Source organism: Heteronotia binoei, chromosome 10, assembly GCF_032191835.1.
Source record: "Heteronotia binoei isolate CCM8104 ecotype False Entrance Well chromosome 10, APGP_CSIRO_Hbin_v1, whole genome shotgun sequence".
In the NCBI taxonomy this organism is placed as follows: domain Eukaryota; kingdom Metazoa; phylum Chordata; class Lepidosauria; order Squamata; family Gekkonidae; genus Heteronotia; species Heteronotia binoei.
This window is the reverse complement of record NC_083232.1, coordinates 97,850,049-97,876,489: the sequence shown is the minus strand read 5'-3', so window position 1 is coordinate 97,876,489 and position 26,441 is coordinate 97,850,049. Positions and strand designations below refer to the sequence as shown.

Here is a 26,441-nt window from a genome sequence, read left to right as displayed (position 1 = left end):
CAGTACGAGGACCCCCTGCAAGAAACCCGAGCGCTGGCGGCGCTGCGGAACATGAAGCAAGGGGCCCGATCCATCCGGGAGTACGCGGCCGACTTCCAGGCCAACGCCGCCCGGGCTCGGAACTGGAACGAGGTGATGAAGATCGAGCACTTCACCAATGGGCTGAACCCGAGCATCCTGGATAGAGCGCTCACGCAAGCCCGCCCCGATACCCTGGTGGGGTGGATTCAGCTGGCGGGGGAGGTGGAGACCAACCTGAAACGAGTGGCGATGCTGCGCCAAGCACTGGCCGCCGGCAGGGGAACGCCGAAAGCAAGCCCCGGGAAGGCTGAGCCACCTAAAGTCAAGAAGCAGGCGGTGGCTGCCCCGGGGGGGCCCCGACGTTGTTTTCGGTGTGGGGACCCCAACCATCTAGCCTCCGGCTGCCCCCAATCAGCCACCGGGGCCGCCCCACCGCAGGGAGCCACCCGCCCGGGCACCCCCGGCCCCAAGAAAACCACCGGCCGCCCTAAGGACGCGGCGAAGAGCAGCGCGCTCCTGGTGCAAGACGACCTACAAGAGGAGGAGGTGCGTCTGTCAGAGGAGCTGGCCGAGCTGGCGTGGGAAGAGGAGCCGGCGGGAAACGACGCCGACCTGCTTTGAACGGTGCCAACCAGCAGGTCGACCGAGAGGAGGCACCGCTCACGGTGAGACCCACGGGAAGGTTGTACTTTATAGTGGTCAAATTGTTGAACCCAAAGCTAAAAAGGTTCCTACAGATCCGGGCCCTCATAGACTCGGGCTGTAATAGAGAGCTGATTTCCCCCAAGGTGGTGGAGGCTCTGGGATTGAAACGCTTACAACTGCCCCACCCCATGCACTTTGAACAGATGGATGAGTCAGTAATGGGGGGGGGAACCCTGCACGCAAGAGACTGAGCCGTGCCCCCTGGGGATTGAGGATCACTGGGACTCAGAGACGTTTGTGATCGCGCCCGCCTGCGGCTACCCCGTGGTCCTGGGAGTGGGGTGGTTGGAAAAGCACGAGCCCCTCATCCGCTGGAGAGCCCAGACCATCAGATTTCCCGACCCAAGTTGCAACCAGCACCTTTGGCAGGCAGCATGGGGGCCACGAGCGCCAGCCGCTCGGGAGAGGGCGTGCGTCCTGGTGGAAGAGGTGCACCATGTCCCGGACGCCTACCGCGACCTGATGGAGGTATTTAGTGAGCGGGAGGCCAACCAGCTACCCCCCCACAGGAGCACAGACTGTGCGATAGAACTAATCCCCGGGGAAAGCCTTCCCAGGGCCAAGCTCTACCAAATGGGGTGGGCTGAGAAGAAGGAGCTGCGAAAATTCCTAGACTTGAACTTGAAAAGGGGGTTCATCAGACCCGCGACGGCCCCCCACGCGGCCCCCGTGTTGTTTAGAAAGAAAAAGGACCACAGTCTTAGGCTTTGCACGGATTTTCGTGGGATTAACGCGATTTCCATGTCAAACGCCTACCCCATCCCCCTCATCAAAGATTTGCTAAGCACGGTGGCGGGGGGGAAGATTTTCACAAAGCTTGACCTGCGGGACGCGTACTTCCGAGTGCGCATCAAGGAGGGGGATGAGTGGAAAACGGCGTTCAACACCCCGATGGGGCAATTTGAATATTTAGTCATGCCGTTTGGATTGCAAGGGGCACCGGGGGTGTTCATGAATTTCATAAATGATGTATTGCGGGAATTTCTGTACAAGGGGGTGGTGGTGTACCTTGATGACATCATTATTTATTCGCAAGACGAACAATCCCATGTGAAACTAGTGAGGGAAGTGCTGGCCACCCTACTGAAGCACCAGCTCTACGCCAAGCTGTCTAAATGCGAGTTCCACCGCACGGAACTAGACTATTTGGGCTTCCGGGTGTCTGGGGACGGGCTGGCCATGGATCCAGCCAAAGTTCAGGCAGTTCTAGAGTGGGCCCCCCCGAGGACACGTAGACAGCTCCAAAGTTTCCTCGGATTCTCCAATTTCTATAGGACATTCATTGAGGGGTTCGCCCAGATCGCTCTGCCCCTAACAGACCTCCTGAAGACTAAGGGGAAGGGGGAGGAGGCAAAGCGACCAGGGGCCAGGCTGAATTGGACACCGACTTGTCAGGCGGCTTTCGACCGGCTTAAACAACTGTTCACAAGCGAGCCGGTCTTAAGCCACCCAGATGAGCGGAAGGGGTTTGTGGTCCAATGCGACGCCTCCGACGTCGCCGTAGGAGCCATTCTCATGCAGAGGGATGAGGAGGGGAAGCTGAGACCCTGCGCTTACATTTCGCGAAAGTTCTCGGAGGAGCAGAGGAACTGGTCAGTGTGGGACAAAGAGGCTTTCGCTGTCATGTTTGCACTGAAAACTTGGAGGTCCTGGTTGGAGGGAGCCAGGGTGCCCTTTGAGATATGGACGGACCACAAAAATCTAGAGGCACTAACAGGGAAAAGAAAATTGAGTGAAAAGCAAATCAGGTGGGCGGGCTTCTTCTCCAGATTCGACTTCACCCTGAAACACATCCCGGGGACCCGCAATTTCCTAGCAGACGCCCTGTCCAGGCTCCCACAGCATGAGAGCCAGAGAGAGGAAGTGGTAGATTCCCTGATCCCCCCCACACAAGTGGCGGCTATGGTCACTACCCGCTCGCAGAGGAAAAAGGAATTGAGCGGGCTAAGCAAAGAACGAATCACCCTAGAGGCCGAACGGGAGGGAGGTGGGCGGCCGGAGGGGTTGCAGAAAAGAAAAGACGCTCTTTGGTACAAGGGGGAGAAACTGTACATCCCGGAAATATTAAGGAAAGAAATTCTCCAACTATGTCACTGCTCCAAATTAGCTGGGCACTTCGGCTATGTAAAAACCTTGTACTTGGTGCACCGGCAGTTCTGGTGGCCGTCCCTAAAGAAGGATGTGTCGGACTTTGTAGCTGGTTGCCCGGTGTGTGTGATGGCAAAAAGGAGGGGGGGGAAACTCCCGGGACTCCTACAGCCTCTGGAAACAGCAAAACGGCCATGGGCCATGGTGTCCATGGACTTCATAGTCGAGCTACCCCCCTCCCGGGGGAAAACAGTCATACTGGTGGTGGTGGACACGTTTTCAAAACAAGCCCACTTCATCCCCTGCAGCCAATTACCCACGGCCAAGAAACTAGCGACTTTATTTTTCGACCACGTGGCCAAACATCACTCCATCCCTGACAAGGTCATAAGTGACAGGGGGCCTCAGTTCGTTGCCACCTTCTGGCGGGAGTTTTGTAAGTTACTAGGGATGGAACAGGGGCTAAGTTCTGCCTATCACCCCCAGACGGACGGACAGACTGAGAGAGTGAACGGGGTGCTAGAGCAGTACCTACGGTGCTTTGTGAGCCTACGCCAGTCGGACTGGGTGGACCTCCTCCCCTTCGCTGAATACGCTTACAACAACAGCGCTCACAGTTCCACAAAAGCATCTCCCTTTGCAACAGTGTTTGGGTATGAGGGAAAGCCGATTCCCATGCTGCCAGGGGGGGAGGGATTGACGGGCTCAAGTTTCGAGCAATGGTGGCAAGGTCCCAGCCAATGTTGGCCAGCCATTCAAGAAAACCTGAAGCTGGCCAAGGAGGTGTATAAGAAACAGTACGATAAAAGCCATGTGCCAGTCTGGGACTTGAAGGTGGGGGACTCCGTGTACCTGTCAACAAAAAACCTGCCTCTGGCACAACCGTCTAGGAAATTGGCTTTTAAGTTCTTAGGGCCATTCAAAATCAAGCGGGTAATCAACCCGGTGACAGTAGAGTTAGACCTCCCCCCTGCTCTTGGTAAAGTCCACCCTGTTTTTCATTGCAGCCTACTGCGCAGATCTCCGGGGCCGTCCAAATGGCATTCACAAGATTCACCAACCCTCCCCTCGAAGGGGGAGTGCCGGAGCCTCTCGGGGCCCGAGTTCCGGAGCCATAAATGTGACTCGCCCTCCTTGCAAGGCCGCCCGGCAGGAGGGGGATCCTAGGGGGGGCAGTATGTCAAGTCTGCTATGGGTTACTCAATATCTGTATTAAGGTTGGTTCTGAAGTGAAGGAGTCTGGGTACTTTACAGTGTACACCGGGGGCTGCTAGCTCACTCTCCTGCCCCCTCTCTAGAAATGCCTTTGTTGTGTAACCTGCTTTGAAATGCTAACCTGTGAACAAGATAGTGGCGCCTTCCCAGCCTTGTTCTCTGTGGGGAGTATGGGGTGTCAAGACTTCGGTCTGGGAACGAAAGAAGTAGCATCCTAGTGTGAAGATGTGTTGCATAGATTGCCCCCCGTAGGAATCCTTTAGATTCATACTTTAAATACTGGATTAGTGCATATGTGTTTCAGTCCTTCAATCTCTGCCATGGTCCACAGTTCTGATTACAATAAACTTGCTACTTTATCAAGAGACTCGTTATTGAATTCAGCCGACTTGACAGCGACGACCTAGCAACAGTGATCCATGCTACGGTCACCTCGAGATTGGATTACTGCAATGCCCTCTACATGGGGCTGCCCCTGTGCCGGACCCGGAAATTGCAGCTGGTGCAGAACACCGCGGCCCGGCTGTTATTGGGCCTCCCAAGGTGGGGGCACATCCGGCCGGGCCTTCGGGCTCTGCACTGGCTTCCAATAACATACCGAGTCCGGTACAAGGTGCTGGTCATTACCTTTAAAGCCCTATATGGCCTGGGACCTGCCTACCTGAAGGACCGTCTCTCCCCACACATTCCCCAGAGAGTACTGAGGTCTGGGACTCAAAACCTTCTCACCATCCCCGGGCCCAAGGAAGTCCGTCTCAAGACAACCAGAGACAGGGCCTTTTCTATAATGGCCCCCACATGGTGGAACCAGCTGCCGGAAGAGGTGAGGGCCCTGCGGGATCTTACTCAGTTCCGCAGGGCCTGTAAGACAACCCTCTTCCGGTTAGCTTATGCCGACTAGATAAATGTAGCTTATCAGATTTTAGTGAAATATACTGGATAGTTTTAATGTTAAGATTTTAATGTTTTTAGGTTTTTTAAATGTTTTGACTTTTAAATGTATTAACTTTGTACCTTGTTTTATTGTTTTGTCGTTGTTGTGAGCCGCCCTGAGCCACTCTGTGGGAAGGGCGGGATATAAATTATAGAATAAATAAATAAAAATAAATAAAATAGCCAAATACAGATCTTTAATCTGTATTTGGATGCATAAATACCCCCAAAAGACTGATAAAGCTCAGCATATACTAAGCACATACCCCTATACACGTTTGCAGGAAAACACCTCTTTTTTAGGTGATACTCTCACAAAATGACTCAGGGTTAAAAATCCTTTCAACAGCTTGCAAGTTCTTATTTAGAACTCTTATTTCCTTTCTTCATCGACCACTGGCTGCAAAAGCCCTATGCTTTAGGTTCTACCAATGGTTAGTAGCCACGGTGACTGAATGGAGCCTCCATATCAAGAGGATGCTGAACGAAAGGGACCTCTGTTCTGATTCAGGTGCCCTCACATTCTTGTGTTCAAGCATGCTGTTCCAAGATCATTCTGAAGTTATCACAGAATCATCATCTTCCTACTGAGATGGCATTTACAGCACATATCTCCCCAGCATTAAACCCTTCTAAATCCACTGAAGTCAGTGATCTAAGAAGGGTGTAATTCTGTTTAAGGCTGCACTGTAGTCTAGTCTCTAGATACAAGGAATCTCTGAATGGCTTGGGAAGGGGAACTACACTTTCTGCGGGTTAATATACTCCCAATATAGGTTAACTAACCTCCAGGTGGTGCCTGGAGGTCTCCCAGCATTACAATTGATCTCCAGAAAACAGAGATGAGTTCCCCTGCAGAAAATGGCAGCTGCAAATGGTGGAATTTACAAGACATGGTGTGTCCCCTTCCAAGCTCTGGAAACCTTTGTAATTGGAGAATAACTACTGAACTAGGTGTTGACCAGGGTTCTGGTTCTGTGCTGCACTCCCCTTTCCAACACTGCAGTAAGCATCAAATCAGAAAAAGCACACACCAGGCAATCCCATTATAGCAAGGCCAGTTGTCAAGAAACAGGTCTTCTTTAAGGGAATTTTTGCCCATGTGTTCACTTTCTTGTCATTAAAGGTGATTACCTTATGAAGGCAGCACTGGGGTTTTTGCTGCCCTAGGCCATCACCCCCGCACCTCCGTCCCTGCCCCCTATGGGGGTCTTTAAATGGGGGGGGAGCACAGGGGCTGCTTATGCCACCTTCCCGCTAGGCAGCAAGGTGGCAGAAGCAGCCAATCTGCCTCCCCCTCCCATTTAAAGATCCCCCGTAGATCAGCTGATTGGCAGGGGTCTAAATTAGGGGTAGGAAGGTCATTGCCCCATCGCCACTTCCGCCTGCCCGGGTCCCTGGCGGGCAAAAGGGGTGGTGCAGTACCTCCACCTCGCTCCAAGGTTGCCTCCCCTACAAAAGGAGGCAAACTCAGAGAGAGACTGCTCTCCTCCAAGCCCGGCTGGAAAGCTGGGCTCAAAGGAGAACACACACCGACATGCCATCCTGCTGCTCTCAGCTTCCCAAGTCTGTGACACGGGAAGCAGAGAGCGGTGGAGCGAAGGGAAGGGGTGCCTGACCGCCCTGTAGACGAGGTGGCGCCCCAGACGGCTGTCTACTCACCTACTCCTATACGCTGGCCATGACCTCATGTTTGTAAAAGTCGTTATCCCCTTGGCAGTATGTTAGGACTGTTGCTTAAGCTAGTCCAAGTAATTAACTGGCAGCAGCTATGAACTGTGATCTAAAATGCTTGACAGCTCAGCTAAATTGGTTGACAGCTAGCAATTCTAGTGATCCACCCTAGCTATAGCTTCCTAATTGGTCAGACAGTTAATGGATTGACAGCATAGCCAGCATAAGGATGCCCAAGCAGGATGCTTAGCAAGCTGAAGAACCTGAAGCACAGAGAGACATCAAGAACTGCTACTCTCTTCAACGTCCACCTCTTTGCTATGTCTTATGCTGCTGGAAACTTTATTCATCTGGTATGCCTGCTGAGACATCAGAGCTACCGGCCTGGTGGTGAGCAGCTAAGCCAGACTGGTTTCTTGTTTTGTTTGCATTCCTTGCTGTACTGTACACCTTTCCCCCCTACTTGAATGTTGTCTGTCATAAAAGTTTTATTCGTTTTTAGACACATTGGAGTGAGTTTCCTGGCCAAACCCAGGCAAAGTTAATCCAGTTTCTACCAGCTACCAGTTTCTACTTTCTACCAGCTACCAGAAAGAAACTGCCCCCCTTTTCCCAATTTTTTCCCCCTTCCGCTTGACCAGATATTCTTCACGCCAGGCTTTCACGCCTCCTCCATTCATTGGATAGTGACAGGATAGTGTGCTATTAGATCATTTTTGGGGGGTCATATTAACTGCATGCTGCTTAGTGTTCAGTTAAAATCCGTTTTCATGGAAATGGGAAGCCACAGCCTGTTGCTACCCCCAAGCATTACTCCAAGACCCATAGAAAGCTATCCTAGGAAGCAATCCTCTCACAATATTCTAACCAGGGCTTTTTTTTGTAGCAGAAACTCCTTTGCAGGTTAGGCCACGCCCCCTGATGTAGCCAATCCTCCAAGAGCTTACAGGGCTCTTTGTACAGGGCCTCCTATAAGCTCCAGGAGGATTGGCTACATCTGGGGTGTGTGGCCTAATACGCAAAGGAGTTCCTGCTACAAAAAAAGCCCTGATTCTAACTTTTTAAAATAACCTTTAACTTTTAAAAAATTCACAACAGCAATATTCAGGTCTCTAGTCTTATACTGTTAGATATGTTTACTACTAACCATGATTCCCTCCAAACCATGGTTTTAGCTAAATTCTTTCAAACGATGGTTTGGTGACAATTCTTGCTACATGCTAATCATGGTTCCCTGATGCAGGTATACTATGATTAGGCAACCTGGAATGGAGGAAATAATAAATAATAATGGAGAGTCCCTGTGAGCATATATGCATATTTGGGAACCATGGTTTGGAGATTGGGAACATGATGTCGGATCTAAGCCAATCATGGTGATCGGGATCCTTTGTAAGTGGAGGATAACTAATGAAGATAGAGAGATTCAGTGTAATGGTTTTACCTTTCAGCTATGGAACGTCTTGGTGAATAGAAATCCTTCCCAGCAAAGTAGGCCGCCGCGGTTCCTCCTCCAAAATAGGTTTTCCTCAGGCAAGAAGCAATTTCATTCTTCACCAGCAGTGCCCCCAAACCAGTGGGGAATCCAAACATCTTGTAGAACGACACAGGCACAAAATCTGCTTGGTGAACATTTAAGTCTAATGGAGAAGTGCTGACATAAGACGCGGCATCCAACAGCACAAACCATTTCCCTGAGACTTCGATGGGGCGGAGCCTTCCCGATTTTATCTCTTCAATCCACGCAAGTGGATATTTCCTCCCTGAGAAATTGCTCTGGGCAGGATAACAAAAAAGATGAGGTGTCTGGCAGCTCAGCCCTTCAGCCGCCACCTCCTTTGTTCGTAGCACCATCTCCGCAGGTTTCACTGGGACAGATGAGACATTCATTGCAGCAGTGATCGCTCTCATGCCCACCACAGACGTGTGGCTGTCAGTGAGGTAGCAAAACCGGCTGCCGGGCTCCTCCGGGGATCCCGGGACCCAAGGGAATGCCTCCGCTACAAGCTTGAGTGCAGCTGTGCAGCCAGAAGTGAAAATGGCAGTGTAGTCCTCAACGGTTGTGTTGAAGTGCTGCAACAGTCTGTCAAATGAGAAGAAAAACACAGCAACATTGAATGGGCTGGGGGATTTAAATCCTAATTTTATATCACAGAAATCTGTTTCTCAGCTACTAATGCCAGTATCCATCTAAACTCAAATGTAAACAAACAGAATTGCTTTCTGTTTTCCATGGTGTAGCAGTGAAGTGCGCGGATTCTTATCTGGGAGAACCATGTTTGATTCCCCACTCCTCCACTTGCAGCTGCTGGAATGGCCTTGGGTCAGCCATAGCTCTCGCAGTTCTCCTTGAAAGGGCAGCTGCTGTGAGAGCTCTCTCAGCCCCACCCACCTCACAGGGTGTCTGTTGTGGGGGAGGAAGATAAAGGAGATTATGAACTGCTCTGAGACTGCAATCTTCTTCTTCATGGTTGTAGAGAAATAGTACATTACCAAATTCTTACTGCTCAGTTTATTAAATTAGGGGCAAACTATTTATTATTTATCTGTTTAAAATGTTTATTACCCACCTTTTACCTTGTGGAACTCAAGGTAGCTTTAAATAGAAATAAAAATGATTATAAAAACTAAATCAGTCCTATGCAGTCTTAGATCAAATTGTCTTCAACTACCTCCGCACCTCTTTGGGGAGGCTGTTCCATAATTGTGAGGCTGCCACCAAAAAGGCCATCCCTTGTGCACCCACTAGACAATTAAATTAGACAGTTAATTATATTGTGTGCTTGTATGTTTTGATGTAATGTTTAGGTTGATATATTTTATGAATACTGAGATTAGGGTTGCCAATCCCCAGGTGGAGGCAGGGGATCACCTGGTTTGAAGGCCCTCCCCCCTCTTCAGGGTCATCAGAAAGTGGGGGAAGGAAGGAAATGTTTGCCGGGCACTCCATTATTCCCCATGGAGATTGATCCCCATAGAATATAATGGAGAATTGATCTGTAGGTATCTGGGGGGGGGCTGTTTTTTGACGTAGAGGCACCAAATTTGCAGCATAGCATTTGATGCTTCTCCTCAAAACACCCTCCAAGTTTCAAAAAGATTGGATCAGGGAGTCCAATTCTATGAGCCCCCAAAGAAGGTGCCCCTATCCTTCATTATTTCCAGTGGAGGAAAGGCATTTTAAAAGTGTGCCGTCCCTTTAAATATGATAGCTAGAACTCATTTTGGAGTTCAGTTATGCTTGTCACAACCTTGCTGCTGGCTCCACACCCAAAGTCCCCAGCTATTTCTTGTATTGGACCCGGCAATCCTAATTGATATACTGGATGTAATGTGACTTTTCTGCGTTTGTGCATTTTTCATTACAACCTCACATTTTCTGCGGATGTCAGCTGGCTGGATTATTTCCTCATTTTGCTTTGGCTCCCTTCATACCTTTGTGGACAAACTAGCCAACAGACAGAGTTACCCTCCTCTGCCTGCTTTTCAGGAGAAGTGAAAACCTTTAATATTTCTGTCCACAGATCAGAAAGTTATTCTGGAGACATGATTTTGAACAGGAAACATTTGGAGAGGAAGAGGTTGGAAGACCCCTTGTGTCTTGTCACTTCTCCACTCAGACTGACAGCCTCCCAAAGCCGCTTTAGATTAATGACCAAATGCTGAAAATGTATTACACTGATTTGTATGAAACATTAATTTTGCCCCTAGCTAAACACATTAGTCTAGCAAGAGTCCTATTAGCTACAAAAAGACCAGTGTCCTGAAACACCTTATAAAATATACAATGACACAAACTTCCAGGGACCAGTTTCCAGTTTATACCACAGAGGTCCCCAACCTCGTAAGCCTTTGGGCACTTCTGGAATTTAGACATAGGGAAGTAGGCACACCCAAAAATGGCTGCCACAGGAGGAGAAGCCAGCTACAAAAACTGGCAACTGGCAGGAGATGGGGTGGGATTTACAAGGAACAGGAAGGAGGCCAGACTATGTCGCTGACTACATGACATCACTTCTGGCCACATTAATGACCCCAGAAGGTAGGACCAGAACCAATGGGTTGAAATTAAATCAATAGAGTTTCTGGCTCAACATTAGGAAGAACTTCCTGACCGTTAGAGCGGTTCCTCAATGGAACAGGCTTTCTCGGGAGGTAGTGGGCTCTCCTTCCTTGGAGGTTCTTCAACAGAGGCTAGATGGCCATCTGACAGCAATGAAGATCCTGTGAATTTAGGGGGAGGTATCTGTAAGTTCCTACATTGTGCAGGGGGTTGGAACCAGATGACTCTGAAGGCCCCTTCCAACTCTATGATTCTAGCACATGGCAGAAGTGACATTATCATGCTACGCACCATTGCTGTGACATTCTGGTATTTAGATGAAAACTCCATAGCGAAAATTACTTCTATCATAGAGGTTTTGCCTGAATTACAGTGTTGCTGCAATGTTGCCGATGTGATGATGTCACTCTCAGAGCATACCGGAAGTGACATCGCCGTGATATCGACAACATAGCTTCGGCCTTCCACACTAGTTGGGTTGGACTAGATGACCCTGGAGGTCCCTTCCAACTCTATGATTCTGTTATTCTAACAGGCTTCCTCCTTGGCAGGTGGTGGGCTCTCCTACCTCGGAGGTTTTTAAACAGAGGCTAGATGGCCATCTGACAGCAATGAGGATCCTGTGAATTTAGGGGGAGGTGTTTGTGAGTTCGCTGCATTGTGCAGGGGGTTGGACTAGATGACCCTGGAGGTCGCTTCCAACTCTATGATTCTGTTATTCTAACAGGCTTCCTCTTGGCAGGTGGTGGGCTCTCCTACCTCGGAGGTTTTTAAACAGAGGCTAGATGGCCGTCTGACAGCAATGAGGATCCTGTGAATTTAGGGGGAGGTGTTTGTGAGTTCGCTGCATTGTGCAGGGGGTTGGACTAGATGACCCTGGAGGTCCCTTCCAACTCTATGATTCTGTTATTCTAACAGGCTTCCTCTTGGCAGGTGGTGGGCTCTCCTACCTCGGAGGTTTTTAAACAGAGGCTAGATGGCCGTCTGACAGCAATGAGGATCCTGTGAATTTAGGGGGAGGTGTTTGTGAGTTTGTTGCATTGTGCAAGGGATTGGACTAGATGACCCTGGAGGTCCCTTCCAACTCTAGGATTCTATGAAGCTGGTAATCTGAAAACAGAGAACCCCCATCTCTTGGGTCACAGAGTAAAGCCTAGCTCTACCTAAAAATCCAAAGAAAGAGTCTGATAGTCAGGGGGTGTCAAGACAAGCTCGCCTGCCCCCTCCCCGCCGTCCTTCCAATTTCGTTTGTTTCCCTGGAAAGCCTGAGAAGAAAGTTAAGAACCTTGAAACTTCAGGATAAAATCTAGCAACACCACTATTTTCTCAGATGCACAGCAAAAACAGCTTTTCACGGGAGCAGGAGGAGTAACAACACGGCCCCACTTATTTGTCTTGATATCATTTCTGGTCAAAGGAGATTCTGGGGCTTGCAAAGAAATGCAGAAAGCTGCCAGACGCCATCATGGGGCAAAACAAATTAATTCAACGATCCAACTGCGTAGACGGAATATGCGCTGCAGAAAAGATCACATTATGTGAAAAGCGGCAGGAGGCTATCACAACAAGAAAACATCCACGTTCTGAGACCAAGATCACAAGAGAAGCCGGAGAACAAGGCAAGAAAGCAAAAGGTATCAGCACAAGGCTTGAGATGACCGAGCAAACTCATGTAATCGGGCATCCTTTTAAAACAGCACTCAGGAACTCACAAGAATAGCACAGGCAGTGGTGGGAAGTGATGTCAAGTCACAGCTGATTTATGGGGAGCCTGTAAGGTTTTCACGGCAAGAGAAATTAATGGAGGTGGTTTCCCATTGCCTGCCTCTCCACTGCAACCCTGGACTTCCTTGGTGGTCTCCCATCTAAGCGCTAACCAGCAGGGTCCGCACGTGGGAATCGGTGGGATAGGCAGCCGCTTCGGGCATCACCTCGCCTACAGGGTGCCTTCAGGTGCCCTCTCCCACTGCTCCGCTGCTCTCAGCTTCAGACCCCGGAAGCTGAGAGGGGCAGAACTGTGCCCCAGTTTGTGCTCTCCTCCAAGCCCAGCTTCCTAGGGAAGAGGGAGAAGTTGCTCTGAAGGAATAAAATATGTAGCAAATAGGAAAGTTACCCTGATATACTATCTCCTCTGCCGATCTTTCTTTTTAAATGAAGCAGTCTCCTTTTATAGCAGCAACAACAGTTGTTCCAAGATGTTTCCGAAACAGTAAAGTTGATTTTCTCACAGAGCTACAAACTTGAAGAGTCTCTGTCTGCAGTGCATATGTTATCTTAATAACATTTCGCCTCTGTGCTCAAAATAGTAAGACAGTGTGATAAGGAAGTGCTGTACATCGAAGAAGGATCGGATCTACATGTTTTTTTGAGGGGGGGACAAAATTAAAAAATGGCGCCCCCTTATGAGCCCATTCTAACCTTATGGCCCACTGAATAGAATGGACTCCATACCCAATTTGGCGCCCCCCCTCCAGTGGCGCCCGGGGCAAGAACCCCCCTCTTCCCCACCCCACCCAATACGGCCCTGCATCGAAGTACTGGGCAGCAAATATCCCATATTAAATGCCCAAGTGTCAAGATTCAGGGCAAAGAAACACCCCTCAAGTAAGAATTGCATATATGAATTTATTGATGCACACAGAAGGTCTAAATACAGAGAGCCCCGATTGCCACACATGTAGGGTTGCCAAGTCCAATTCAAAAAATATCTGGGGACTTTGGGGGTGGAGCCAGGAGACATTGGGGCGGAGCCAGGGACAAGGGTGTGACAAGCATAATTGAACTCCAAGGGAGTTCTAGCCATCACATTTAAAGGGACAGCACACCTTTTAAATGCCTTCCCTCCATAGGAAATAATGAAGGATAGGGGCACCTTCTTTTGGGGCTCATAGAATTGGACTCCCTGGTCCAATCATTTTGAAACTTGGGGGGTACTTTGGGGAGAGGAACTAGATACTATACTGAAAATTTGGTGCCTCTACCTCAAAAAACAGCTTCCCCAGAGCCCCCAAAACCTCCAGATCAGTTCCCCATTATACCCTATGAGAACCGATCTCCATATAGGGAATAATGAAGTGCTCAGCAGACGTTTTCCTCCCTCCCTCCCCCCCCCCCTCCGTTTCTGGCGAATCTGAAGTGAGGGATTGGCCTCTCTACTCACGAGTTGCTGCTAACTTCTTCAAAGTAACAGACACACCATAAGAGGAAGCCTTTCCAATTGGAGGCTGAAGCCTCTGGAGGTGGAAACGAACATGGTCCTCTGGGGGCGGGGCTTCTCCCCCCCTGCCGGCCAGCTGACTGGGGGCGGGAAGGAGTCTGGGAAAGCGGAAGAACCCTCGCTGGGACCTGGGGATTGGCAAGCCTACACATATGACAATTCTAAATATTCATAAAACAAAAGCTGCTTCAAACTAGAATCACACTGAATGTATTTGTTTTATTGCCCACTATTGTTTTGTCTGTATAAAATGGGTTCTGAAGGCCCATGCTGTGTGCTTACAGCTACTATCTATTAAACTGGAGTTCATTTTATGTATCTTTACAGCTATGCTTTATATGCTGCAACTACGGCTCTCTATATAAAACCACTTTTTATTACTCAATTAACATTTTTATCCAATCTTCCTTTCAGAAACTCAGAGCAGCATACACCCCCTCCCTTTTTATTCTAACAACAAGCCTGCAAGTTAGGCAAGGCCGAGATATAGTACTGGGACAAGGCCTCTCCCCATTAAGCTTCACAAACTCTGAACCCAGGTCTCCCAGCCAACATGAGCTACACTCCTGCACCAGAGGAAATAAAACCTGCAACAGAGTAGCCCTGAATAAAAAGGTAAAGGTAGTCCCCTGTGAAAGCACCAGTCGTTTCCAACTCTGGGGTGACGTTGCTCTCACGTTTTCACGGCAGACTTTTTACGGGGTGGTTTGCCATTGCCTTTCTCAGTCATGTGCACTTTCCCCCCAGCAAGCTGGGGACTCATTTGACCAACCTCAGAAGGATGGAAGGCTGAGTCAACCTCGAGCCGGCTACCTGAACCCAGTTTCCGCCGGGATCGAACTCAGGTCGTGAGCAGAGCTTAGGACTGCAGTGCTGCAGCTTTCCCACTCTGCACCACGGGGCTCTTGAATAGATGTACCTTAAGGAAGAAACACAAATCAGAACCCGGAGGAGGAGGGCCTTTTGAGATGTTTCAGGATTTGAATCAAAATTTAGCAAAGTGGAATTTCTCCTGCTAGTGCTCTAAAATGAGAAGTTCCACTTCCAAATCTCCATGCGTTTCCCAACCTGGAGTTGGCAACTCCAATCCGGGCTTTACATGCAGAGAAACAATAGAAGGAAGGCCGGGCTAAAGATCTGAGGTGCTTTCAGGTCTGGACAAACTGAGATGTGATCACGAAGCCTGAACGAAGCGCCCCAGTCGAACAGGAGCATGGGATCTACGCAGCAGTATGGATTGACATGCTACTATTCCACAGCTAAGTGCCTCTTGGTTTAGATGCCCCAGCCTTCACAGTAATTCAAGCCTCCCCTTTTTTTTCCCTGGCTAGGAGGCCTCTCCGGTGTCACATTTCTAAACAGAGAAAGGGGGAGCAAAAAGCTTATTTATACAACATTAGCCTACAGCAGATTAATGGAGCAAATAATGAGAGTTTTTATTACCATAATTAAAATGGGGATTGTCCTGACACAATGTAAATTAGTCACCAAAAAGATTGTCACTATGCAAACATCTCTATTAAAAAAAAAACGGTCAGAAACATATGACCGTATTCCATTATGCAGCCTCACTGGTCTGAATCGGCTGACTCTCGCTTGTTCTGCACCAGGCGGGAGGAAAAGAGCTGATGTTACTGCCCTGAGCACGACATAAGCATGCATGGGATCCAAGAAAGCCAGGTGCCCATGTGTGCATGTTATGTTTCAACTGACTGCCAGACCAAAGCACAGTAAAAAGGTAAAGGTAGTCCCCTGTGCAAGCACCAGTCATTTCCGACTCTGGGGTGACGTTGCTTTCACAACGTTTTCAAGGCAGACTTTTTACGGGGTGATTTGCCATTCCCTTCCCCAGTCGTCTACCCTTTCCCCCCAGCAAGCTGGGTATTCATTTTACTGACCTCGGAAGGATGGAGGGTTGAGTCAACATGAGCCGGCTACCTGAACCAGCTTCCACTGGGACTGAACTCAGGTGAGCACAGAGTTCAGACTGTAGTACTGCAGCTTTACCACTCTGCACCATTTGAGCCTAAAAGGTAAAAGTCATTTCCAACGCTGGGGTGATGTTGCTTTCACAACGTTTTTACGGCAGACTTTTTTATGGGGTGGTTTGCCATTGCCTTCCCCAGTCATCTACACTTTCCCCCCAGCAAGCTGGGGACTTCTTTGACCGACCTTGGAAGGCTGAGTCAACCTTGAGCCGGCCACCTGAACCCAGCTTCCACTGGGATCGAACTCAAGTCATGAGCAGAAAGCTCGGACTGCAGGACTGCAGCTTTACCACTCTACGCCACAGACTCAATATTACACATGTGACCTAGTCAAATATCAGCTTTTAAACAAAGACAGTTACAGTTATTAAGGCATACCTGCTTGATGGTCAGGAGGCATGATTTAGTTTCCCACCACCTAGAGCTGCCAACTTCCAGGTAGGGCCTGGAGATCTCCTGGAATTACAGACCACAGAGATAAGTTCCCTGGAGGAAAAAAGGCTTGCTTTGGAGGTTGGACTCTACGGCATTACACCCCACTGAGGTTTTTCCCTGCCCTAAGCTCCCCCCCACACACACACAAAATCTCCAGTAATTTTGCAACCTGGAGTGGGCCCCCTTTAGGGGTTGCCAGCTCTGGGTTTGGAAATACCTGGAGATTTTGGGGGTGGAGCCTGAGGAAGGTGGGGTATGAGGCCTAATGCCAGAGTTCAGCTTTCAAAGTGGCCATTTTTTCCCAGAGGAACGGATCTCTTTCACATGAAGATCAGCCGTAATAGCAGGAGATCTCCAGCCATCACCTGGAGGTTGGTCACTTTAGCCACCTTCGAGATATAGTGTCAGAACATCATCTGGGATTGCCAGTCTCCGGGTGGGGCTTGGCAGCCTCCCAAAACAAGAACCCCTGAATAAAGAGAAAACAGCTGCTTTGGAGTTCGGGCTCTACAGCATTACACCTCATGGAGAACCCTCCACTCTTCAGACCCCCCCCCCACTCCCATGAATCCCCAGAAATTTCCCAATACAGAGTTGGGGACCTGCACATACACAAAAAGCTGGGAGCGGGAAGCATTGCCACATCTGTAGAGTTTTCAAGGCAAGAGATGTACTGGGTACTCTTGTGGGGATCACTTTTGCATCATTATGTGGTGTTCTGCTGTTGCTTGTCTCTGCAGAGCGACCGGGGACTTCCTTGGTGCTCTCTCATCCAAGCAGTAGCTAGGGCTAACCCTCTGGTGCCCAGGGTCCCTCTAGCCACCTCCCCACTCCTGTGAGGAGGCCAGCCTAGACTTACTCCCAGGACACTTATGTCTAATAACGGGGGGAGGCCAAGCTCTTACACCTTCCCCCAGGTTGCTGCCACCAGACTGGTTTATTTTACAGGGCCCAAACCACCCTAATTCTTCTCCTAAGGGCTCAGCTGTCTCCAGCTAACCGAAAGCTGGCTGTGGCTTTTAACTTCTCTAAAGTAGAGCCGATAGGCACTGGTACCTTGCAAGCCACCGACACACAGAAAAGGTTTAAACAAAGATTTCTTTTAACAGTGCAGGTAATCCCCCAACACGATGTAATAAAAATAACAAAACTTAAAGCTAACTAGTACCTCAACCCTTAGGTTGATTGTAGGAAGCGAAAACGTTCCAGAGTCGCTCGGGCACTCCCTCCTGGGATGGTCCAGCCACGCCCACCAGGGTTCCAAAGTATTCTAGTTGACCCTCCGTCACTGCCACTCTTTGCCTCAGCAAGTCATCAGAAGGCACAGACTAAGAGAAAAACTCTCCTTTTCTAACCCACCAGCCTCTAATTGGCCCTCCGGGACTGATACCCTGTAGCTGGTGGTTTTACCCTGTGGCTTACAACAGAAGGGAAGGGATCCTGTGAAACTTAAGTCACGTTAAAACTTACCCCTGGCACTACAAACCCCACCTAACTTCCAAGATCCGGTAAGATTGGTCTAGTGTGGAACATCCAGGTCAAGGCAAGAGATGTCTAGAGGTCATTTGCCATCGCCGGCCTCTACGTGGCAACCCTGGGCTTCCTCTGGTGGTCTCCCATCTTAGTACTAACCAGGGTCACTCCTGCTTAGCTTCAGAGATCTGATGAGATCAGGCCAACTTGGGCCATCCAGTCATGGCTACTGAAGAAATACAAAGTAGAACATGAAAGCTCAGCCCCTCCCATTACTCCTGGCAGCAAGAACACCAAATTCATATCCAAAATTTTGTACCAAACTAAACAATCATGTAAGCACCAAGCCAGAACTTCAAATTCTGGCAAGCTGGGGAGGTTCACAGAGCAGCTTGTGCAACTCAGTAAACAATCCAAAGCTTTAAAATACATTTGGAACTAATGAATGAAAGATCAGTGGAACAGAAGATGTTCGAGGGACAAAAAAACCTTCTGTTTACAAAAGCTAGCTTTACCGTCCAATGAACTCCTGATTTAATTTCATAATTAAGAGTCGTTTAGTATGGGTACTGGATACATGCCCTTGTGAAATAATTAATGCCCTTTTGGACTCAGTGATTGCAATAAACATTTCTATTTCTCACACAAGCAGCAATAAACGCTCCTCGGTGCTAAATGAGAAGCAAATTTTAGTCATCAACGAAGTGATGCCACTTTCTGGCACGTTTACATGCGATAGCAAAGATGTCCAGATTTCAAATGTGCTGATGCTCATAGCTGAATTAATTTCTGTGGTCTCTGAAGACAAAAGGACAAAGTCTTTATAGTTTGGAGAAATGTAAGAACAGAAGAAGAGCCGTGCTGGACCAGACCAGTGAGGGTCGATCTAATCTAGCCTCCTGTCTCACACAAGGAGGCTCCATCACTCCAAGGAGGGTCCATCGTGTCCAGCCTCCTGTCTCACACAAGGAGGCTCCATCACTCCAAGGAGGGTCCATCGTGTCCAGCCTCCTGTCTCACACAAGGAGGCTCCATCACTCCAAGGAGGGTCCATCGTGTCCAGCCTCCTGTCTCACACAAGGAGGCTCCATCACTCCAAGGAGGGTCCATCGTGTCCAGCCTCCTGTCTCACACAAGGAGGCTCCATCACTCCAAGGAGGGTCCATCGTGTCCAGCCTCCTGTCTCACACAAGGAGGCTCCATCACTCCAAGGAGGGTCCATCTTGTCCAGCCTCCTGTCTCACACAAGGAGGCTCCATGACTCCAAGGAGGGTCCATCTTGTCCAGCCTCCTGTCTCACACAAGGAGGCTCCATGACTCCAAGGAGGGTCCATCTTGTCCAGCCTCCTGTCTCACACAAGGAGGCTCCATCACTCCAAGGAGGGTCCATCTTGTCCAGCCTCCTGTCTCACACAAGGAGGCTCCATGACTCCAAGGAGGGTCCATCTTGTCCAGCCTCCTGTCTCACACAAGGAGGCTCCATCACTCCAAGGAGGGTCCATCTTGTCCAGCCTCCTGTCTCACACAAGGAGGCTCCATGACTCCAAGGAGGGTCCATCTTGTCCAGCCTCCTGTCTCACACAAGGAGGCTCCATCACTCCAAGGAGGGTCCATCTTGTCCAGCCTCCTGTCTCACACAAGGAGGCTCCATCACTCCAAGAAGGGTCCATCATGTCCAGCCTCCTGTCTCACACAAGGAGGCTCCATGACTCCAAGGAGGGTCCATCTTGTCCAGCCTCCTGTCTCACACAAGGAGGCTCCATGACTCCAAGGAGGGTCCATCTTGTCCAGCCTCCTGTCTCACACAAGGAGGCTCCATCACTCCAAGGAGGGTCCATCTTGTCCAGCCTCCTGTCTCACACAAGGAGGCTCCATCACTCCAAGGAGGGTCCATCTTGTCCAGCCTCCTGTCTCACACAGTGGCTACCCACTGACTGAGGCCTTCTCATGATGTTGCCTCCCAGAACTAGCATTTAGAGGCTGACTGCCGCTGAATGTGGAGGTTCCCTTTAGTCATCATGGCTAGTAGCCACAGAGGAATCTCTCCTCCATCAATCTGTCCAGTCCCCATTTTAAAGCCAACTATGCCTGTGGCCATCATTACATCCTCTGGCCAAGAATCCAGAGGTGTTCTTACAACATGCATGAGCTTTCCCAAAAGCCAATGTTCAAATTCCCCCCAGTAGTCTGTAAGAGTCTAGCACAGTGCTCCAGGATCTACGGCATCACCTCATTGCTAACATTGTAATTGTTTGTTTACGGCTTGGGACCGACATACTTGAGGGACCGCCTCTCTCCATACTAGCCCTGAAGACTGCTGTGATCAGCCAATCAACACCTTCTGCCATCCCCGGCCCAAGGGACGTCTGGTTTGCCTCGACCAGCGCCAGGGCTTTTTCAGCCTTGGCCCCGGCCTGGTGGAATCAGCTCCCTGTGGAGATCCGAGCCCTACCGAATTTGCTTCCGTTCCGTAGGGCCTACAAGATGGATCTGTTTCGCCAGGTTGAGGCAAGCGGACATCCTCTCATTCCACTGTTTGTACCATCTATTACCCTCCCCCACAATTGACTGAAAAGCTACAATGAGCCGAAAAATTATGCTTTCACCTGAAATATGTGCCTGCCCGCCTGTGTATATTTTTTGAGTTATGTTTTATTCTTATATTCTTATTGTTGTATTTTAACTGTTTTACCGTGACTGTGATCTGCCCTGAGCCCGTATGGGAAAGGGTGGACTATAAATGGACCAAATAAATCAATAAAATAAATAAATTGTCATGACGGCACCTTAAGCAATAACAATACTTACCAGTGCTATTTATCTATTTATTTATTTATTTTATGATTTATATCCCGCCCTTCCCGCCGAGTGGCTCAGGGCGGCTTACAACATAGAATCCCACATAAATATAGTTTAACATTTAAACCATTAAAATAATTAAAACATTTAAAAACATTTAAAACATTAAGAGCAGCAGAAGTCTAATAGAGCTACATTTAGTTTCTTGTGCCAGTTAGTTATAGGCCAGCCGGAAGAGGGTTGTCTTACAGGCCCTGCAGAACTGGGCAAGGTCCCGCAGGGCCCTCACCTCTTCTGGCAGCTGGTTCCACCAGGAAGGGGCCACAACAGAAAAGGCCCGGTCCCTAGTAGATTTTAAGCGGGCTTCTTTTGCCCCGGGGATAACAAGGAGGTTTTGAGTTCCCAATCTATGCCTGTCCCACGTATTATCTCAATGATTACCATTACTCCATGTTGCTTGTTTCAGGTCCCCAGTCAGTTCAGGAGTGAGGTGCAGTTTGAGCAGAGGCCTGCTTGGCTCAGTGCTCATTATTTCTGCCCCACCCCTCCACCCCGGTCATCCATTTTCCTTCCATCTCTGCTGCCTTCCTTCATCGCCCTGGACTACAGACCCAAAGGAGGCAGATTCATACTGTATACAATGTAGACTGAAGTCTCCTGATAAACCCTTTCTAGCCACATCTGCCTTCAGAGGCAACTGGAAGGATTAGAATCATTGTGGAGATCCTAGACATTTAAAATTCCACTGTTCAAATTTACCTTAAAAACATTCTGTAACCCAACCCAAGGTAGCAGGCTTGCCAATCCCCAGGTCTCAAAGGGGGTTCTTCCGCTTTCCCAAGCTCCTTCCCGCCCCCAGTCAGCTGGCCGGTGGGGGGAAGCCCCACCCCCACAGCCCCCATGTGACTTTCCACCTCCGGAGGCTTCAGTCTCCGATTGGAAAGGCTTCCTCTTGGGATGGGGTGTCTGTGTTACTTTGAAGAAGTTGGCAGCAACTCATGAGTAGAGAGGCCAATCGCTCACTTCAGAGTTGCCAGAAACAGGGTGGGGGGGAGGGAAACGTCTGCTGAGCACTTCATTATTCCCTATGTAGAGATCGATTCTCATAGGGTATAATGGGGAATTGATCTGGAGGTTTCGGGGGCTCTGGGGGAGCTGTTTTTTGAAGTAGAGGCACCAAATTTTCAGTATAGTATCTAGTTCCTCTCTCCAAAGTACCCCCCAAGTTTCAAAACGATTGGACCAGGGGGTCCAATTCTATGAGCCCCAAAAGAAGGTGCCCCTATCCTACATTATTTCCTATGGAAGGAAGACATTTAAAAAGGTGTGCTGTCCCTTTAATGTGATGGCCAGAACTCCCTTGAAGTTCAATTATGCTTGTCACACCCTTGTTCCTGGCTCCGCCCCAATGTCTCCTGGCTCCACCCCCAAAGTCCCCAGATATTTCTTGAATTGGACTTGGCAACCCTACAAGGTAGACTATTTTAACATCTAAATTCAAGACCGGTAGCCCTTATAAACCAACATGGTTTTTGGACTATACACTTTCCAACAAAGCTTTGTCAGATATAAGACCAACTTTCATCTCTCAAAAGTTTTGACTCTCAAAACCTTATATCCTGAAAATCTTGTGGGTCTTTAGAGTGCTCCCGGACTTGAATCTAGCTGTTCTACAGCAGACCAGCACAGATATATATCCTCTGAAACAATTTAAGCTGAATCAAAATCTTCTCATCTTCCACCAACCACTGCAGCTGTTGCCCTCTCTGCTTTTGTGAGAATTAGGACTAATGTGACCTGAGGAACAGCTGCTGATCCAGTGGACACACAACCTCCTTTCCTTCAATAATTAGCAGACTCTGGAGTAGACTCATTCACTTACTCTCCTACCTTCTCCTCTGGAATCATATGGGTCCTTCTTCAACCTGGCAGGGCTGGTTTTGCACTTCTGTATCTGAGCAACTGCTGCCACCACCCAGTACTTTCACCTCCCCCTTTCCAAGTACTGCTCCACGCAGTGGGGACAGTAAAAGGGGAACCTCCAAGCTCCTTAATCCTCCTCCCAGAGAGAAGCTTTCCATACCCAGAGAAGCCTCCACTGTAGAGTCTCTCCAGGCCAGGCCCTCCGTGCCTTCAATCATGACCACCATTTTGAAATTCTTCTGCCAAGGTCTCAAGAGCAGAGAAGCCCACAGCTGCTGCTGGTGGTGAAACACGAGAAGGCTGAGTAACAGAACTTAACTGCTTTGGAGGCCACAGACTGGTTCTTGGGCTAGTGATGTCATAATTCATACGTATCTGAATGAGCCAATCAGGTCATTGCTCCTTGGCAACAGCTGAAAACAGCAAGGAGGTCAGAGTAGGAAAGCAGGGAGAAGACTCCCTTGTCTCAATGGCTTCTTTTACTGTCATCTCTTCAGAGAGTGAGTTCACGTTTTTACCTTCAAGCTGGTGAGGCCTTTCTTAGAAGGATGGATGGTGCCCTGAGCTTGGATGGCCCAGGCTAGTCTGATTTTCATTAGATCGCAGAAGGTAAGCAGGGTCGACCCCTGTTAGTACTTGGAGGGGAGACCACTAAGGAAGTCCAGGGTTGCTATGCAGAGGCAGGCAAGGGCAAACCACCTCTGAATGTCTTTGGCCTCGAAAACCCCTTGAGAGGTCAACCATGAGTTGGTTGCAACTTAACAGCACTTTCCATCATCATGATATATGGTGCCTGCTGAGATACAAACTTAAGCGCTTTAGAAATTGCTTCCAATTCCAATTTCCCCTGGGTCTTCACGCTTATTCTCCTGTTACTTGATTATCTGAAGGGGTTTTATGTCAGGCCTCAGCAGTGTCCCTGGAATGGAATATAAAACCTCAATAGGGACAGTGAGGATGTCACATGAAGCTCAAGGTGCCAACCTCCAGGTGGGACCTGGAGATCTTCTAAAATGACCACTGGTTTCCAGATGACAGAGGACAATTCCCTTGGAAGAAAACGGCCTGCTTTGGAGGATGGACTCTACGGCATTACACCCTACTGAGGTCCCTTCTTTACTCAAACCCTATCATCCCCAGGCTCTGCCCCCACCCAAATCTCCAAGAATTTCCCAACCCTCCATGAAGCCTAAAACCAAGTAGCCAGAGTCAAAGGGACCTCCAAGAGCAAGCCAACCAGACTTGAATATAAGTGTGCAGCTAAGAACGACTCCTCTGAGGTGATGACCTTGAAAACATAGAATCATAGAACTGGAAGGGCCCATCCAGGGTCATCTAGTCCAACCCCCTGCACAATGCAGGAAACTCACAAAGACCTCCCCCTAAATTCACAGGATCTTCATTGCTGTCAGACGGCCATCTAGCCTCTGTTTAAAAACCTCCAAGGAGAGCCCACCACCTCCCAAGGAAGCCTGTTCCACTGGGGAACCGCTCTAACGGTCAGGAAGTTCTTCCTAATGTTGAGCCGGAAACTCTTTTGGTTTAATTTCAGCCCATTGGTTCTGGTCCTACCTTCTGGGGCCACAGAAAACAATTCCACACCATCCTCTAGATGACAGCCCTTCAAGTACTTGAAGATGGTGATCATATCACCTCTCAGCTGCCTCCTCTCCAGGCTAAACATGCCCAGCTCCTTCAACCTTTCCTCATAGGATTTGGTCTCCAGACCCCTCACCATCTTCGTCGCCCTTCTCTGGACCTAGGGGGGTTTAAAAATCCCAGGTTTCTTTATAATTTCGCCAAGGTGGCAGCATCTGATCGCTTCCTTCCTGCTTCTGCCGCTGAACCAGCTGGACTCATCTGAATTCCTTAATAAGCCACACGTGGAATATCATTTTCCTTCCCCATCAGTTTCCAAGACAAGACCACCGCAAACCATCTAGCTGCTTGTCTCCAGCAATTCTTACTATTATCATTTACCCTCTCTGCAACGGCTTCTCACTTGACGACTGCTTCTCACAGCACAGCTTTTCCAGACAAGAACTGTCCCAAATTATTTGAGTTCAAAAGATGACCAGCACATACCTTCCTTCCTGTGGGCACAGCTGCACATGTAACAAAGAGGAGGTTTATCTTTGCAGGCTGGCACCCAGCACTGTTTTAGCTGAGACTGCAGACAACTATTGTTCTAATTGGGCTGTATAAAATGTTGCAATTATCTCTCTGAAACCTAAAGATTCTTACTTCTAAATAGAAACAAGTTTAAACATTCCATCCAGCATTTTAAAAAAAATGACGTAACCAATTTCTTGGAAACTTAACATTTACTTTCTACAAAAGTCTTCACTGCGCCTGAGATATGCACAGCAGAAGAGCTACTGATTTCTTTCCATATCATTTTTTGCTTAATCTTGGCCTCCAAATGCAAAGTATTAATTGGTCTCATCTCTTTAGGACACATTTTGCTCCACAAGCAAGGACAAGTTCATTTTAGCATCTGGAGTCACTAGAATAAGCTCAAGCAAATCCACAGCAATTTTTATTGTTGGTCTTTTTCTTCATAGTCCCTTTTTATCTGTGTGATCACTGACTTGCATTTACAGCCTGTGCTCTCGCAATTATTTCATCTAGCTGTTTTCCTTAATTCTTCTGCTATTTTTAATTCATCTGCTAACCTTTGATTTGGTGGGTGATAACGAACTTCCAGAGTTAAACTTACTTTTGGGCACAGTTTCCCCAAGTCTCCAAGAGTCTTATCTGTGTGCCTAACTGACTGATCTCCTTTAGAAATGCTTATAGACTAGCCCCACCTAAGTGATTTCAACAATTTGAAGTTTGCATGTTTCAAAGTTTATAATACAGGCAAATTTCTCTTTACACTAAGTATTTGCATGCACTTCGATGTCTGATCCTGTTGTGCACGTGTGTGTTACAAGCCCTCAAGTCACTTCCGGCTATAGCAAACCTATGAATTAATGACCTCCAAAGCAATCTACCATATGAACATATATGAACATATGAAGCTGCCTTATACTGAATCAGACCCACGGTCCATCAAAGTCAGTCTTGTCTACTCAGACTGGCAGCGGCTCTCCAGGGTCTCCAGCTGAGGTTTTTCATGCCTACTTGCCTGGACCCTTTTTAGTTGGAGATGCCGGGGATTGAACCTGGGACCTTTTGCTCACCAAGCAGATGCTCTACCACTGAGCCACCGTCCCTCCCCTGACCAGCAGTGGCTCTCCAGGGTCTCAAGCTGAGGTTTTTCACGCCTCCTTGCCTGGACCTTTTTTAGTTGGAGATGCCGGGGATTGAACCTGGGACCTTCTGCTTACCAAGCAGATGCTCTGCCACTGAGCCACCTTTCCTCCCCATTAACAGCCTTGATGAGGCCCAGCAAATTGAGGACTGTGGCTTCCGTGGCCAAGTCCAGCCACCTTATATTGGGTCTTCCTCTTCTGCTGCCTTCAATTTTTCCTAGCATGATTGTCTTTTCCAGCAACCTCCATTTAGTCATTCTAGCTTCAAGAGAAAGCTGAGGCTGGATTTTATCTAGAACCCACTTCTTGGTCTTTCTGGTGGTCCACGGTATCTGTAAAACTCGGCTTTCAACATCACCTTTCAAATGAATCAAGTTTCCACTTTCTTAATTGTCCACCTTGAACACCCATACACAGTAACAGGGAACAGCTTCATCTTGGTCACCTGTACTAACACATTCTTACCCTTGAGAATCTGTTCAAGCTGCTTCACAGCAGCCCTCCTTGAGAGCCAATTTGGTGTAGTGGTTAAGTGGGTGGACTCTTATCTGGGAGAACCGGGTTTGATTCCTGACTCCTCCACTTGCAGCTGCTGGAATGGCCCTGGGTCAGCCATAGCTCTGGCAGAGGGTGACCTTGAAAGGGCAGCT

General features: G+C 48.8%; 1 protein-coding gene across 3 annotated transcripts in view; it reads right to left on the bottom strand.

Moving 5' to 3' along the window:
• The window catches only part of MOCOS (molybdenum cofactor sulfurase), a 194,374-nt gene that overhangs the window by 149,657 nt on the left and 18,276 nt on the right, over window positions 1–26,441 (bottom strand). For all 3 annotated transcript variants that reach the window (XM_060247821.1, XM_060247822.1, XM_060247823.1), the window contains exon 4: window positions 8,081–8,719. In XM_060247821.1, the coding sequence (XP_060103804.1) occupies window positions 8,081–8,719 (639 nt within the window). The remainder of the gene's footprint in view (window positions 1–8,080; window positions 8,720–26,441) is intronic.